General features: G+C 37.8%; 1 protein-coding gene across 2 annotated transcripts in view; it reads left to right on the top strand.

Annotated features, from left to right (window-relative positions):
• slc24a3 (solute carrier family 24 (sodium/potassium/calcium exchanger), member 3) overlaps window positions 1–18,080 on the top strand; it is a 189,418-nt gene that overhangs the window by 127,662 nt on the left and 43,676 nt on the right. For both annotated transcript variants that reach the window (XM_012963175.3, NM_001079388.1), the window contains 2 exon segments: window positions 7,283–7,357; window positions 11,862–11,946. In XM_012963175.3, coding sequence (XP_012818629.1) covers window positions 7,283–7,357; window positions 11,862–11,946 — 160 coding nt within the window.

The raw sequence follows: 18,080 nt of genomic DNA, 5'->3' as shown, positions 1-18,080 counted from the left end.
TTATCACACATATTTCAGTCTAATAATGGTTGCCTACACACCGCTAATTATATACTAAATTATACTTCTAAGGTTGCCCTCATTTTTCACTTTTAATAACGGGCTTTATGTTGCGGGGTGGGTGTTGATGTCACTTGGGGGCAGGGGAATGGGCGGATGGGGCAGGGAATTGGGCAGGACAGAGCTGGTCCCTTTATAAAAAGGGATTTAATAGCACTGGCCCTAGCTGGAGATTTGCCGGCTAGGTCAGTCAAATACTGACCTAGCCACTTCAATAGTGAAAATAGTACCTATGGTTTTCTGAATAAATGAATAGTACCTATGGTTTTCTGAATAAATAATTAGTACCTATGGTTTTTTATGGTTTTCATGAATTAAGAAATTTGGCAATCATTAATAAAATTTGTGTAGCAGAGATATTTGTCAAACTTTATCAGTTTTTACTAAAATATAATTTTAAATGTCCTGACCCACAACATTATAAAAAAAATCTAGGTTACTGCTGCATTTCCATGTGCGCAGTGATTAAAAGTCAATGTAAAGGTAGATTTAATCCCTATTTATAGATAGCAATCTTCACAGTTACATAGAGCCCTCAAAATCATTTTACTTATATGTAGCTTAAGGTACAAAATGTCAAGGAGATTAAATAAAGGCATTTTAGCCAAGGCATTCAATAAAGGTATTAACTAGCTTAGTGCATCCCTTAAAAGCATAAAGCTTTAGCAGAAAAAAGTGCTTATAGATATTTATTTTTCATACGGGTAAGAATACACATTAAAGGCACATTATATTGATTATGGATTTGAAAAAAACTATTTTTGCAGGTTTTTGGTTTGCTGAATACAAGGAAAGTGTTTCCATGTCTGAGAGGTTCAGTGTTTGAGAGTTGAAAGGAGTGTACTATTAAGCCATTTGGATCTAAAAAAAAGAATAATGCCGATTTATTACACTTTTGATGCATTTTTATAGTGATTCTAAGCAAGCAGTCTGCCAACCTGAATAACTGAGCCTTAAATTTAGTAGCAGTGACAACTCTAGTGAGCATATACTGCGCCTGATAAAGTGCCTTTCTTTTGTCCCCATCGCCACTCTATATCCCACAGCTATGGAGGTATTTTTGGATCTTTAGCAGTTGTATGGTTGCCATCTTTCCCCATAAGAATTATTAGGCTTTGACGTCAATGAGGTGGGGTGGTGACATTAGGGACTGGGCCTGAATTAGGCAGGGATTACATGGATCATGCGGGTTCAAAAGAGGCAAAAGAGATAAAAAACTCGTTTGGCTAGAGGAGAGCTGGCTACTGCAACATTGCTTCAAGTTTACATTTAGTCAGGACCAGCAGTGCAAATACATTTAAATGTAACGATTAAAAATGTATCCCTGTATATTTCATAGATTAGCATTAGAGTAATTTTTATTATGTAAATGTAGTATTTTGGCTTGCAACCACATCAAAAGGAATGGCATCTGATGTACAAACATTGTGCCAAGATGGAGTTCAGTATTAAACTTTTTGGGGAGACTATGAAGTATTTTGCCCAGCAAGATTAAATCTTTTTATTGTATTAGTAATGTCAAAGTTCTAACTTTTGATTTTAGTTACACAGTTAATCTGGGTTTAGGAAAGATAACTCTCCATTAAGTTTAACCCTTTAGTATAATATTTAATCTGCCACTGTTACCCATGCATTAAGGAGGTGGAGAGGGGCATCCGGACCCCCCCCAAAAAATGCCCCATGTCAAAATATCTGCATTGATTTTTACTATTATATTAAAATGTAATATTTTATACATTAAATGGGAACCTGGTATCCTTGCATTCCCATGATCGAAAGATATTTGGAGGCAGTTCTGAATGCACTGCCATTAAAGGAAACTTTATCCCCAAACAATGTAGGTCTGTATAAAAATATGTTGCATATGGTATTTGGTACTATATTTTATCAAGAGTTATATTCAGTTACAGACAATATAGTGCATTGTTCTCTAAACATTGCACTAATGCTAATGTACATAGCCTTTTGGTGCTAAAAACAACTTACGGGTTATGATGTGTCCATTAAATTTTACAACCAATCCCAGCAGTAATACAAGCTGATGAGAAGAAAATGAGATGTTAGTCATAGCCTGCTCCCATTCAGATGCTGGTTAAGCAATTTTCTGTATATCAAAGAGGTTTGAAGCCCCACTTGGATAATAAGAAAAATGCAATGTTTCAGCATATTTAATAGAGGTCACTAGGGTCCTGGAATCAAAGACTTCTTCAAAACCAGGGAAAAATTACTGAAGTGTCATTGCCTTCAAAATGTTACAGGGTGACTGATAAATGAGGTGGAGAGAGAAAATAAGAAACTGGTGGGAAGCAACAAACAGACAAAACATTAAATGAATAAGGCAATAAGTGTTGACAGAAGACACTGAGGTTGAAAGGAAAGAGCAGGAATCAATAGTGAACAGGTTTTCATTTATATGACAAGGCAATATATAATAAGAGTCTTGTACTTGTAAGAATTATGTTATGATGGTGTGATAGGTAGAATGGGACCCACTTGTTTTGGAAAGCACAGTGACACTATACTATACTGGCTTCTCTAGTAGGGCCCATTACCCATATACTCCAACTGCAAATGGCTATTGGTCTTTGTGGCATACCCCTGCCCATTTAAGCCCTGCTGCTAGTTGCACTAGTTGGGGCCACAACACTCAGTTGACTTTTACTTCCCAATAGTGCTTAGATATTTTACTTCCCAGTGGTGTTCGTTTTTTTTACTTCCCAGGGGTGTTTGGTTTTTAAACTTACACCTTAAACATTTGGTTATAATCATGCAGGTCTTGTTGCTCCCCATGCACTAGTGTTAGTGTAGCATTTGAGGAATGGCTTAGACTAGAGGACTGAATTGATCAGTGCAAGACATGTTGCTCCAGCAAAGGACACAAACTACATACAGGTACACTACATACAGTACATGTGGTACAACCCCACCTGCACCTGGTTTCTACATCTTATTAAACCAAATGTATATAATATAGGGATGTGCTAAATCCAGGATTTGGTTTGGGATGTGGCTAAATCCCAGCACTTGTTACAGGATTCAGATTCAACGGAATGTTGCGTTTCTAGCTGAACCAAAAACATACCTTAAAATTCACGTCGCTTTTAAGCTATAAAACAGAATGTTATCTGTCATATGTCATCTGTTCACAGATGACATAATGTTGTTTTCACAAATTAGAATATCAGAATTAGTGTTCTGATTCAGTTAGGTATTTGACCTAATCTTTTTGTAGAGTATGTGGTCAAAACTAAAAATTATGTAATTGTCCCATCCTTCAAATAATCAGTCCAAGTGGACTATATAGATTTGTAGTTAGAGGGTTTATTATTCTCTCATCCACATGCAGTTGAGCATTTATAGTCATATGATCTCTCTTCGTGATCTCATGGATAGAGGCCCACGCATTTGCTAATACAAATATGGGTTTTATTATTTGCAATCCTTCATACCTTAAGTTTTCCAGAGAAGGGGGTTTTCCATAATATGGATCACCATATCTTAAGTCTGCTAAAAATCATTTAAATGATAAATAAACCTAATAGGATTGTTTGCCAGCAATAGGGATTCATGCAGCTTAGTTACCGTCAAGTACAGGTATGGGACCTGTTATCCAAATATTTGGGGCCTGGGGTTATCTGGATAAGGGGTCTCTCTATAATTTGGATCTCCATACCTTAAGTCTACTAAAAAATCATTTAAACATTATGTAAACCCAATAGGATCATTTTACCTCCAATAAGGATTAATTATATCAAGTACAAGGCACCATTTTATTATTACAGAGAAATTAAAATGTGAATTATTTGATTACAGTGGAGTCTCTGGTAGATGACCGTAATTTTTGATGGCCTTTCTGGATAACGGGATATTCGGATTATAGATATCATACCTGCAGTACATTTGTTTATTAACATAAGCAAGAAACAAGTCTTACCATTTAAAAGGGGTTATAAAATAAAAGATCATAATTCTTTGTATGTTATTTAGACCAAATTAAATAAATTTGCAATATAAACCCATTAACAATTCTCTGCCGTTTTTTCATTATTTTGCATCTTAAACTATTTCACTGAAATGAGCTCTGATCACAGCTTCTGGAAACCTACAGGGCCAGTGGCCGGCCTGATGTGAAAAAAAGAAGTAGGGGACTGCCTTTTACCAGTCTTGGAAAAGAAACAGGATTTTGTTTACTGGATTGTCATTGGCCAGTTGCAAGTCAGGCACAGATTAGGAAGTGAATCACAAGCAGAGCGCGAAACATGTCCACTCCTCTTTCTGCTTCACTGAGAATACAGAGCTCCAGTTCTTTGTGTAATAAAAAATAAAATTGTTGATGAACTTTGTATAAAATACTTGTGAAAAGCAAAATGCTTTAGCTCCTAGTTGTTGCTCTGTGCTGAAACCAAATACAATTGTAGAAATCCAAAAAATAGGAAAAAAGCTTCTTGATAAAGGGTATTGACCCGAAACATGTTGTGTTACCACTACCCACAATAAATGTTTTGCAGCAAACCTGCTCAAGCTTTTCTCTCTGTTTTAACCCTGTTTTCTCTGCTTTGCCATCTGATTGTTTTAGAACAACATCTGTTATAGTGTTTTTCTATGTTAGGGCTGTATGTATATATATATATATATATATATATATATATATATATATATATATATATATATATATATATATATATATATAAACACTGAGTTAAGATTTTGACTTCACATTCCATTTAAATCTTTTTACAGACAAATCAATAACTTCGACATTTGCCTTCATTTGGTTTAGAGGGAGATGCAAATTGTTCTGACAGTGGGATTTTTGCTAGACCCACAAGTAATCCATATATCTTTATCCTCCTTAAACAAATGCATTTAGCCCAAGAGCACATACCTGTATTCAGTTGCCTTTTACTCTCTGGAAATTATGATTGATTTTTTTATTTTTTTGACTTTAATGTTGGCAGCGTCTTTCAAGGTTCCCTTTACTTTTATTCCACTTTATTTTTCTAACTAAGCCAACACAGGGGGCAGCCCAGCCTAAGAGCTTTGTTTGTGGGAACTGGATCAGAAAAGCACCTTCAGCTTAATGTTACTACTAAAACCAAGCAAAGAGAATTTAATTGAAATAACTCACAGTGCTCCTCTCACATTAGTATCTGGAGGGATTCCCCATAAATGTGTGAAAGATTATAAATATCAGCACTGAAAATAGCTGCCCATCTGTAAAACAACATATGTGAGAATAAGAAGCAGAGATCTGGATCATTTGGGTACAGCAGGCATTGTGCTACTCTACTTTAAGAGCTGAATTACTTCTGCTGCAGTAACAAAGATAAAAACGTGTATGACTTTTACTGCTGAGGCTTCTGATGCAATAAAGGGCATACACAATGGTGAGAACATAAGCTGCAGTGTACGGAGCCTAATGCAATATCTCTGTATTTCTCTGTCAAGGGATGGGGATGCTGATAATCCATTTGACAAATGGCAGAGGTAATGGCCACAGCTTGGATAATGTAAATTCTCGGTTTGGTGATTTCCAGACCAATAGATCTGGTAGTAGTCCATGTGTGTGGTCAAAAAATGCCATTTCCTGATCAAATCCCTAATGAAACTGTGGAGAAATATGAGCAACAATTGTTCACAGACCAGTTAATAATCTTAGTCTTCATGGCCCCTCTATTGATCTAGAAGCCAGTTTTAGATATGTGCTTAAAATGGCCATGGATTTGTCAGTCTAGCTAATTGGTGGGCCTTTTCCATCATATGCATATGAAGATGTTGCTGTTAAACTTTTAGCGAGCTGCAGGATTTTCACCCTTTTGCATTTAAACAGGCAGACCTTCTTCCAAAGTATACCTAAGTATAGTCTATATGAAATGCAAGTTAATATCTTAAAAAACCTTTCAACAGAAGTTGTTGTAAATGGTGTTGATCATTTATTCGGACTTCCTTTAAACCTTGCAAAATAAATGCTTAAATATCAGGAAGAAGGTTATGGATATACCCTCATAGGGAGTATTTGGTGATATTGCCGAAGCAAATATAACTTCCAGTATATCATATAAATTAGTCCTTGACTTTCTTAGCTGGCCCATTGACAAGTGAGAGCAATCAGGAAGCGCTGGATGGAAGATGGGGAACCAAACTACAGATCAAGCCGTTATGCATCCACTAGGGTTTAAAAACAGCTAGTAGACCACTAAATTTATGTTCTAGAGATAAAACAGTAATGCCATAAAGATCTCCCATTGTGCCCCCAGCTCTCTAAAGAAGGTGACCCAAACAGAATGACAATTCTCCAGTTTACCACAATATCATTTTGGCTAAACTCTTTCTTAACACATGCTTAAAAAAGTGATTATATTGGTAAGTGCTGGCTGAGAAGCCACTTATTTTTTTGCAATACAAAGTTCTAAATAGAACTTACCACCACACCCACCCTCTAAAGCAGTGATTGCCAATCAGTGGCGTGTGAGCAACATATTGCTCACCTCCCCCTTTATAGTTGCTTCCAGTGTCCTCAAAGCAGGTACCAATGTTTAAATCTCTGGCTTGGAGACAAATTTTGAAAACACAGTGACACAATTTTACTACAAGCAGAGCCTCCTTCAGGCTAATGTAAACATGGAGCAACAGGCAATCACAGGCTTTATTTGCCATCCTTAATAAACTTTTTTTATTTGACAAACATGAAGTGACAGAGAGGTTATTTGCCTCCCTGACCTTGGGCCCCCCTGGGAACAGTCAACGCACCACACATAGATGGGGTGGGGGTTTCAGAAGTTTATTCCATGTTTCTGTACACAAAATACAATACATGTCATGTAATTATATCAGCTTGTTCAAACTAGGAAATATATTAAATATTTTAAAAAAATATTGAAAATTCAAGTTTTTGAAACCACAATTTAAATTTATGGTTTTTAGCACAAAAAAGTGTAATCATGGTAAGAAAAAAACATTCTCTTATCTGTCCTTGACTGCCTGTTAGAGTATCCCTTTTATTATATATATGTTTGTGTAATAAATGGAAAATGACCCTTTTATCGTGTATATCTCATCTAAGGTAATCTTTAAATTTAAGTCTTTGATTAATTTATACGTTGATGATCAAGTTTCATGAAACACAGGTGTGGAACAGTGTAGCCTAGACAGAATAGGGATGATCAGTGGCATCTTTTGCACAGCTTCTCTGAATTAACATGACTTCTTTTTATTCCCCCAGGCAATGTACATGTTTTACGCACTTGCTATTGTGTGTGATGACTTCTTCGTCCCATCCTTGGAAAAGATCAGTGAAGTAAGTATTGATTTTGATCGTACGAATTGGTGCATCTGTGTTGTGCTCCCTTAGTGTGTTACATTGATTAAGAAGATACATGTAGCTCTGAGAGTTCATGCTGAAGAATATATTGCAGAGATTTGCCAAACTTTAGTGCTACAGCTAATACAGAACCCCCAACATATGGCTATTCAGATGGCAGTATAGTATAATATTGTACATGTTGTAGTTGAAAATCATAATATTGTTGATGTTGAGGTTAAAGACACCATGCTAAACCTTTACAAAGGGTAAGCAGCAAAAACTGTTATGTTGGCTCCTTAGTCTGCCTGGCAACAGTTCATTTATACTTACGTCATTTCTAAATAATTCCATTTAATTGTGTGGTTCCACGATAGGCTTAATCAAATGCATCCCTCTATCTCTTTTTCCCTTACTTACAACATCCATAGCATATGTTTTATTTATGGGTTGGTTTAAAAGGGACGGGTTGGTCAAATGTATGCTCCACTTTATACCAAAGCCATGGTTTAAAATCAGATTTTTCATTAGACGAGCTATCTCCTTTCACTGAGGCCAGCAACCCTAATATTTGCGAGTTTAGAGAGAGGGGCTACCAGGAATGTGTGATTCAGGATGCTCTGAGCAGGTTTGAGCAGTCACATTTAAAATGGAAAGGATGGAGTAGAATGCCCCATAGCATAGCCTCAGCAGTTGGGTGGGGATCAGTACTACGCAACATTTAGCACCATTCTCGAACTAGCATATCCACATGTGGTGGAGTTTTAGTTACCACCCCTGGTTTACACCATGGGGACAAAACCTTGGGTGCTACAGTTACTTATTATTTCTTGGCCTAAGACAAATGGTATTTATCCCTGTTTAAAATAAATACATAATAAAAATAAACTGCTACCAGTGCTTGAACATTACTTCCTCCAGATTTTTGCAGTAATAATTCTTGATTTCTGTCTTTTCTTTGTGTATGCTGGATATTTGGGAGGGATGGCTTGGTGTCCTTTGACTTAGACTGAGCATAGAGAAGTGTGCTGTGGTCAATGACTATACTGCGTATAGATACAGTGGTGTGAAAAACTATTTGCCCCCTTCCTGATTTCTTATTCTTTTGCATGTTTGTCACACAAAATGTTTCTGCTCATCAAAAACCGTTAACTATTAGTCAAAGATAACATAATTGAACACAAAATGCAGTTTTAAAATGAAGGTTTACGTTATTAAGGTAGAAAAAAAACTCCAAATCTACATGGCCCTCTGTGAAAAAGTGATTGCCCCCCTTGTTAAAAAATAACTTAACTGTGGTTTATCAATTTCAATTTTCAATTTCAATATCAATTTCTGTAGTCACCCCCAGGCCTGATTACTGCCACACCTGTTTCAATCAAGAAATCACTTAAATAGGAGCTACCTGACACAGAGAAGTAGACCAAAAGCACCTCAAAAGCTAGACATCATGCCAAGAAAGAAATTCAGGAACAGATGAGAACAAAAGTAATTGAGATCTATCAGTCTGGTAAAGGTTATAAAGCCATTTCTAAAGCTTTGGGACTCCAACGAACCACAGTGAGAGCCATTATCCACAAATGGCAAAAACATGGAACAGTGGTGAACCTTCCCAGGAGTGGCTGGCCGACCAAAATTACCCCAAGAGCGCAGAGACAACTCATCCGAGAGGCCACAAAAGACCCCAGGACAACATCTAAAGAACTGCAGGCCTCACTTGCCTAAATTAAGGTCAGTGTTCATGACTCCACCATAAGAAAGAGACTGGGCAAAAACGGCCTGCATGGCAGATTTCCAAGGCGCAAACCACTTTTAAGCAAAAAGAACATTATGGCTTGTCTCAATTTTGCTAAAAAACATCTCAATGATTGCCAAGACTTTTGAGAAAATACCTTGTGGACCGACGAGACAAAAGTTGAACTTTTTGGAAGGTGCGTGTCCCGTTACATCTGGCGTAAAAGTAACACAGCATTTCAGAAAAAGAACATCATACCAACAGTAAAATATGGTGGTGGTAGTGTGATGGTCTGGGGTTGTTTTGCTGCTTCAGGACCTGGAAGGCTTGCTGTGATAGATGGAACCATGAATTCTACTGTCTACCAAAAAATCCTGAAGGAGAATGTCCGGCCATCTGTTTGTCAACTCAAGCTGAAGCGATCTTGGGTGCTGCAGCAGGACAATGACCCAAAACACACCAGCAAATCCACCTCTGAATGGCTGAAGAAAAACAAAATGAAGACTTTGGAGTGGCCTAGTCAAAGTCCTGACCTGAATCCTATTGAGATGTTGTGGCATGACCTTAAAAAGGCGGTTCATGCTAGAAAACCCTCAAATAAAGCTGAATTACAACAATTCTGCAAAGATGAGTGGGCCAAAATTCCTCCAGAGCGCTGTAAAAGACTCGTTGCAAGTTATCGCAAACGCTTGATTGCAGTTATTGCTGCTAAGGGTGGCCCAACCAGTTATTAGGTTCAGGGGGCAATTACTTTTTCACACAGGGCCATGTAGGTTTGGATTTTTTTTCTCCCTAAATAATAAAAACCCTCATTTAAAAACTGCATTTTGTGTTTACTTGTGTTATCTTTGACTAATAGTTAAATGTGTTTGATGATCAGAAACATTTTGTGTGACAAACATGCAAAAGAATAAGAAATCAGGAAGGGGGCAAATAGTTTTTCACACCACTGTAGATAGACAGACAGGCAGACCGGTAGATAGAGATAGATAGACAGATGATAGATAGATAGATAGATAGATAGATAGATAGATAGACAGTTATTTATACAGTGTATATACATATATTACACATTACATGTTCAGCTAACAGCTGAAGATAACGCAACTGACACATTTAGTACATGTTTTGTACCCTCTCTAGACTCCTTGAGACATTAATACAGTAGATACAAATGGAACCATTTTATGTAAGCACTCTCTGGCCATGCTCACAGTACAGATGTAGTGCTGCCCCCAGCCCCTGCCATAGATCATTAAGTGGAATTATGTACCCATCAGTCGCTGGGTAATTGGCAATGGAAGACTGAGTAATGGGATAAAAAATCCATCCGGCCAAGCAGATTTAAGGGTAAATTAAATGAAGGCTTGGGACACTTATGAATCCCCTGTTAGGCATTATGTTTATTATGTGTTGGAGTAACACTGATCACAACAAATGTTCCCTTACATAAAGATCCACATTTAACAAATGTAATAAATGGTAGTTTCAGCTGCACAAATGCACATTAATAGCAAGGAACTGTGAGAATTCAACATAAAATAATTCTTCTGCTTAAGGGGAAAAGGTTTAGATATATGGATTTAAGGAGATTATTTTGTTAAATATATGTTAAATAGTATGTTAAATATTAATTATCTTCAGGTAAAGGTTAGGCCTGTAGTATCAGTCTTAACCTTAACATATTCTGTCATTATAACACAAACTGGTATATTGGCGCTTATTAGCAGCAATAAATTATTGGCAAGTGGTGTTGATTTAACTGATAACTCCATATACAGGGCAAACTGTTGAAGGACAATAGGACTAAGACTATGTGCTGTTGTGGGTGTGTTTATGAAATAGCTATGATCAATATCAAGGCTGTAAAAGGCTAAAAGATCCTCACTTATATCGATACCTTTAATCATTGTTTAATTAATTTGTTTGAAAGCTCAATGAATTTGGAATATTTTTTATAGTACAGGTATTGGACCCATTATCCAGAATGCTCGGGACCAAGGGTATGCCGGATAAGGGGTCTTTCCGTAATTTGGATCTCCATACCTTAAGTCTACTAAAAAATCAATAAAACATTAATTAAACCTAATAGGATTGTTTTGCATCCAATTAGGGTTATTTATATCATAGTTTAGATCAATTACAAGGTACTGTTTTATTATTACAGAGAAAAAGGAAATCAGTTTTAAAATTCTGAATTATTTGATTAAAATGGAGTCTATGGGAGACGGGCTTTCCGTAATTCGGAGCTTTCTGGATAATGGGTTTCCGGATAAGGGATCCTATACCTGTATTACTTAAATAGTTTGATTGTTCATAATGTTATTGGGGTTGTTTACTTTACCCTGGGCACAAGTGCTGGAGCGCTACAGACGCCACAGTGTTTACATGAGAAACACTTGTGTCCCAAATTAAAAATCCATCACAAGAGGAATTCACAGTTACCCAGGGTCACTGTGTGTAAAGTGTTTTATATTTGGTAATTCAAATGAATATTGAGGGGCAGTATTTCTAGGTGCTTAATGGCCTGCATGAAAAAAAAAGGTTTCCTATGGGCAATAATGCACCCTATCTGTCATAGCCCTATGGAGAGCTAATTAGTTGGATTATCTTTCTCTGCCCTTTCTGTTGCTCCCATTATACTGTACATACCATGGCACATTCCATGTCTATGAAATAAAATTTAATGCTGTAAAACTAGAACTAATGCTAAAGCTGGACGTATCCTTTGTGTGTAGATGTCTCATCTTCTTATTTTCTTTGCAGAGGTTGCAGCTAAGTGAAGATGTGGCAGGAGCTACTTTCATGGCTGCTGGCAGTTCTGCCCCAGAGCTTTTTACATCTGTAATAGGTATGATAAATAATGTTACTGTATGTATCATATATGGGTGTGGGCGCAGAAATCTATTAAAAATGCTGTTATTTGCCAAATGGCACTCTCTCTACCTACATTAGGTAAATTTATCTAGATAGTTGGACCCCCAGTCAAGCAGTCTAAATGGAACCTGGATACATTTTGTTGTTTCTACCACTTGATCACCCCTTGGGTTGCTACTTCATCCCTTGCACCTATAAAACACACAGGCTTCATGGCTGATATGTAAAATCTCTGTTGCATATTAGAAGCTATATTGTAAGGAAACCCCTATAAGCTGCACAGTTAATGTAGCAAATCTCTGGGGGTCCGTGGTGTGTAGAACCTCACCCTGTTAGAAAACCAGTCATATAAAGCAAGGCAGCAGGCAGACAGCATGGCAGCAGGCGAGACAGGGTTGCTTTGTGCTCCCATGGGATAGTAACTCTTGCACTTGAGCCTGTGGTAAAAGTTTTATGTAATTACTGTGACTCCCCTTTACCAAATTGTTTGTATAAAGGACAAAAATGGACAAAAGTACACAATGTGCCCCTTTTTTAACATGCTTATGTATTGTGCAGTATTTGTAGTTTTTCAAAGACGTTAACAATTAAGTAAAGTGTGGTTGATCAACAGTGTTTCAATCCCCTCAAAATCATTTTGGCTCTCATTTACTAACAAAGAGCAAAAATCTCCCCCTCTATTTTATCATATTTGGAAATATCCAGCTTAGTGGTCAAATTGAAGTCACAGTTGTGCTGAAGTGCAGTATCAAGCCTCCTCACTCAGCATGGCCCGGGTCTTCTGTCTGTGCAAATAGAAGCATTTAGAGAAGTGAGAAAGTCATTTGAGAAACAGTGTATGTATGTCTGACAGCTGCAAAGCACCTTGTTAAATAGCCAGAACAGGATTTCGGATTTGAAGTCATGATCCCTGGAGCACTCAATTAGTAGATGTGAGATGGTAGCTCTGCACACACATGTACTGCATGTGTAGAATTCTGGGTGGTTCTCCATGTTATGAATAGGACACATCCTCGGGGTACAATATCTTCTGAACATGCTGAGAATTTTTTTGCTCTACCAACTTTGATAGAGAAATGCTCTCCGTAAGGAAGTCTAATGTTTGCTGCATTGTGTTACAGGGAAATAAACTCAAGTGCATGCTGGCATGCTTACAAGGACAATAAAACAGAAACAACATTTCTTCATTGCAGCTTGCACTTTTTAGCAGCCATTTATTATTCTATGCACTGTTCATATTTGAGCATTTGTGGTCTCTTGGGAAAACACAGCTGGAAGTTGTAAACATACAAAATATTAAACTGCACTTGCATTGTAGGCATCAAAGGCTTTGAAAGCTGCTTACTGACTGGGCACTTTCATTTGGGCAGTTAAGTTAATGAAACAGGGGCCCTGAAACCCATTCTTGCAGTAATGGTAGATCTGCAAGTCCTAAACCCAATCAAACAATAGAAACTTGTACACGTACACTTGTACACTAGTGTCCTCCATAGGGTTTAGAGGCTGTCACTGACAGGCTGCTAATAGGAAGATCTCTCCTACATTTCTTTGAGGAGTGGGGAGGTGTATCATCAGTAACAGTGCTTTATATAATCTTTTTTCCTTGAGTAATACTGTACATGAATTGAGGCATGCATAAATAGCATGGCACACACAAATACAAATGCATACAGCAGAGAGACAAAGGAACATGGATGAAAAGACATTCCAAAAGAGATATGCAAAGGCAAACATAGAGAGATGCACAAAGAGAGAGATGAATAGAGGTTGCACAAAGTCAAGGGATAAGAAGGGTGAGATTGATTCCCAATTTTGCATCTATGCTTATTAAGATCAGTATTTGTTTTAAAGCTAAAACTGTTCCTCCAAGGATGTCTAATAAGTGGAATGTCAACGAGAGAACTTTTGAAGCAAGCTCAATGTTTTATTTTCCTTTGCAAGGAGAGTGCCCAGGTTGTAATCAAACTCAGGTCACCAGCAATGCATGGCAATACTACCCAGTGAGCCACTGTGCCACTTCGACTTCCCATGTACATAAGAGACCATGTTCACTTTCTAAGGGAGAATTTATATCTTATATCTCCAGAGTGACTAAACTCACCATATATTTGGAATTAGGGTTGACTAACATGTTACATGTAATGATGCTTTCATAGAATGAATTCAAACAACTCAGTCCATGATATCTGAAATAAAACATTGTATTGGTGCCAACATGCATCATCTGCTCTCATTTCCTCTATGTAACCTACCCAGAGGCTGTCATTTGTCTAACCTCTTGCCTTGAATACCTAATTAACAGACATGAATATTGCCTACCAGTAGTACTTCAGAGCATCTCTGGAGAAAACAATGCCATCTTGATTCCTGGGAGACTGGAAAGTTTGCACTATTATTCCTATGCATATGGTATGATCCTTCATTCTCTACTGCAGCGACCTTCTTTCTGCCTCTCTTCTCCTTGGCATGAACTGCCCCTTAAACATTTTTCATGTAACCTAAAAAAATTCAACTGTAGTGAGGCACTGAAATCAGAATACTACTTTAACTAATAGGTTTGCATTTTAATGTTGAGTTCCGGCCTTATTGTGGATGCCTGGATTATAGCAGCAGTGCCATAACATGCACATGATTTACAAATATACATGCAATTAAATGTCCACATTGGTATATTGTGTTCAAGACTCTTTGATCACATGCTAACAGTCAGTTGCGTGTGTATATACAATAATTTTTGCATGCAATACTGCAAAAACAAAGGAAATCAATGCTCCATGCATAAACATTAAAATAAGTGTCCAGTCCTAGGGGCTGTCTGGTTAAAGGATTGGATAGGGCACATGTTGGAGAGGATATTGAGTTGGGTAAGAAAATGTGAAAGAAGCGTGGAGATTAGGTAAGGGAATGGAGAAGAAGGTCATAAGTTATGGAGATTGGGTAGGAGAATGGGAGAGAAGTTGTCATATCCTAGTAATTGGGTAAGAGAATAAGAAAGAAATGGGAAATTCTGTCTGGCGTAATTTCAGCGCAACTGAACTGCGGTTATTGATGAGGGTGCGAAGGGAACCCTGAAGCTAATGCCTGATCCACAGTTGTTCGTAGCAGTAGCTGCAGGGTTCCCCTGCGCCCATAGGTGCGGCAGCACTAAATTTAGAACAGAAGGAAGGAAGGACTAGCACTACAGCTATAAGAAACTACTAGGAGCACGTTTTGACGAAAGTGGTGTACATGATTCCTTTTTCCTCTATAAAAGTATTTCATACATACAAACAGGATTGTGCTAAGGTAGGAATATTTACTATAAAGCAGCATTGCACACTACTTAGGCATAGCTACTACCTGCCCAAAACCTTTGTTTTAGTAATATGCTTTATAGTAAATGGAATTTAAAGTATATTTTAAAGGTGGGGCTTTCACCCCAAAACTTTTTTTGCTTAATGTAAAAAATGTATTTCTAAGCAAATTTTCAAATATACTGTATGTTAATTAAAAATGTTAATTGTTATTACAGTTTTTCATAAATTGAATTGCAGTTGAAAGCAATGTGTTATTTATTCATTTCTGTTTTCTGAACTGGTTTTGACTCACTGTACCAGATGTCAGTTTCCTCCAAGCCTGTAAATCAGCCTCTGCTACATTGTATCAGGAGTCAGAACCAGATGTGCAGAAAATATGGATAGATACTGCTTTCTATAGCAATTTTATGTGAAAGTAACCTTAAAAAGATTGGAAAAGCTTAACGTATGTATATTGTTATTTTGATTAGAATTACTTTCTCTTTCGGTTGGTAAAAGGTTTTTAGGTGGACATTGACCCATTTTAACTGGGTATGTCTATCATGCTATTAATTATTATAATACAGTTACATTTATTTGCATGTTATGAAAAAAATGCTGCAGACAAAATATCAGCTGAAAAAAAATATAAAATTAATAGATTAGAGGAAACACTGCCTCGCACGCAGTTGTACTGTCCCCCTGTGTTAATCAACAGAAGAGTACTACTGACACTCAATGGGTTAAATGCACACCAACAACTTTGTAAAGCTCTGTTCCAAAAACTGAATTGATACCATGCTCTTGTTAATTGGAACGATTTCTTCTTAGTCACAAAGCCATGAACATTGTTCCATGGAGAAAGAGCTGGACCGACGAGTGCAGGAACACGGTTCCAAAATAGCATTACCCCTGCAAATAGACACGGTGCCATTGTGAGAGCATTACTGTGTATGCTATCTGAGCACTGAATTATGTACAGATCATGATTAAAAGCACACACAAGTCTTTGTACCATACGCACTGGAACATTCTTTCTGAGTTTTGTAGTTTTACATTGACAGCTGTTTCATTGTGTTTAGCATTTTATGAAAAAGTGAATCAAAGGTGTGACTTTAATGGTTTATAAAAAATGAAACTGCTGCAATGTGGATTCCTGCTTCAAGCTACAGCAGTCTGCTATACAGTCACTGTTATACCAAAAGGAATTGATTTCCCTGGGCCAGCTTGCAATAATTACTCCCATGACTGGAGCTAAGCAAATTGCTGCAGAGATAACTATCTGTATAGCTCTATAGCAATCTGTACACTATGTAGGGATTATTAGTTCGTTATGGGGGTATGCACCTCAACATAGCCGAGAGGAGGAACTAAAGTTCCCAGAGAATGGGAAGTTTCCATACATTCTGTTCCTGCTTTTTTAGTAGATAAACAATGGTGCATTTGTTTTACATGATCATGTATTGCAACAAAAGGTTTGGCACACTAACTTTTCTTTCCTTTCTTATGAGGGATGTTCCTTTTTCATGATGTGATGTAGGTTATATCTGGTTACCCAGGTTTTTTTACTCAGCTGGGTCAGTTTCTAATCAAACTTTACAATCACGTTTATAAGTTTTGCCCCCAAAATGATCAGCTTGCCAATAAATGCTAATACAGAATAGTAGGAAAAGGTTATGGCTAGATTCTGCACATACATGAGGTCACTGGGGAGTCCAGAATGGGGCAGAGTAGAGCTGGTCAAACATGACGTGATCTACTTGCTTGACCTGATAAGGTGGTTCCAGGGTGCCTACATAGGTTAGTGATTGGATAACCTTAAAGGACATGTAAACTCCACACACAAAAATGTAATCAGTGAACAGCCTCTTTAAAATAGTTCAATACCTGCCACACTCGTTGTCCAGAGGTTAATAGTAAGGCTGCAACATCCCATCCTTCTCCTCCTGTAACTCACTTGGCCCCCCCCATCCTTCGGGAATTTGCTGTGACTTCTGGTTTGTAGGCATGCTCAGTTGTTCTAAGCTCAGATTACTAAACACACCCTCCAGTCTAGCAGCCAATGGAGAGATGGCATTGCTAGTTTCCATAGAAACTCAGCTTTAGCTGTCTGCTTCAGTTTTTTTCTCCTAACCTCCTCTCCTGAGCTCAGCTCAAACAAAGGGAAGTTGTCATTTTGGCACTATACACCGACCATCTTGTTTAGTAGCGGAGTTGGCATCCAGTTACACTTCCACCCACTAATCAGAAAGATAGGCCACTAGCCAGTCTGTCAGATCACTGCAGTTCAGTCATGCATGTGTGATGCTTATCTAGCTGGTCTTCATCTTCCATGAAATCCAACCCCCACATTTTGTCTGCTGTAGGATGATGGGATTTGGTATTTAGACAAGGTGAATGACTGCAAGTTTGATGTCCCTAATACACATTTTGTATTAGTGGCTTTACAAAGTACCAGTCATCATTTTCCCAGAAATTTAGCTCAAGACATCAAAGACCTTAAAGGAGAATACAAGTCAAAATTTAAAAAGCATACTGCCCAATAGTCCTCCTATTGTTTAGTAAAAACGCCACACTTTTGGCTCACCTAATCTAATATTTACTCAGTCACACTTGCTTCACATTTTCTAGAACAGGCAGCCATCTCTAAAAAGGTATTCTCCCTTCCTTTCCCTCCTTGCTTCATACTGCACATGTGTTTCATTCCCTCCCCCCCTCCCCTCTGCCAGATCTGATTGGCTGGTGGGCATGTGTAGCTCAGAACAGCAGACAGGATCAAGTTACACACATGCTCAGAGAATAGGAAGGCTGCCTCTGGCACCTACAGGAAGGG

The sequence above is a fragment of the Xenopus tropicalis genome, chromosome 5 (genome assembly GCF_000004195.4).
Source record: "Xenopus tropicalis strain Nigerian chromosome 5, UCB_Xtro_10.0, whole genome shotgun sequence".
In the NCBI taxonomy this organism is placed as follows: domain Eukaryota; kingdom Metazoa; phylum Chordata; class Amphibia; order Anura; family Pipidae; genus Xenopus; species Xenopus tropicalis.
The sequence above is the reverse complement of the archived record's forward strand: the minus strand, read 5'-3'. Positions and strand labels throughout refer to the sequence as shown.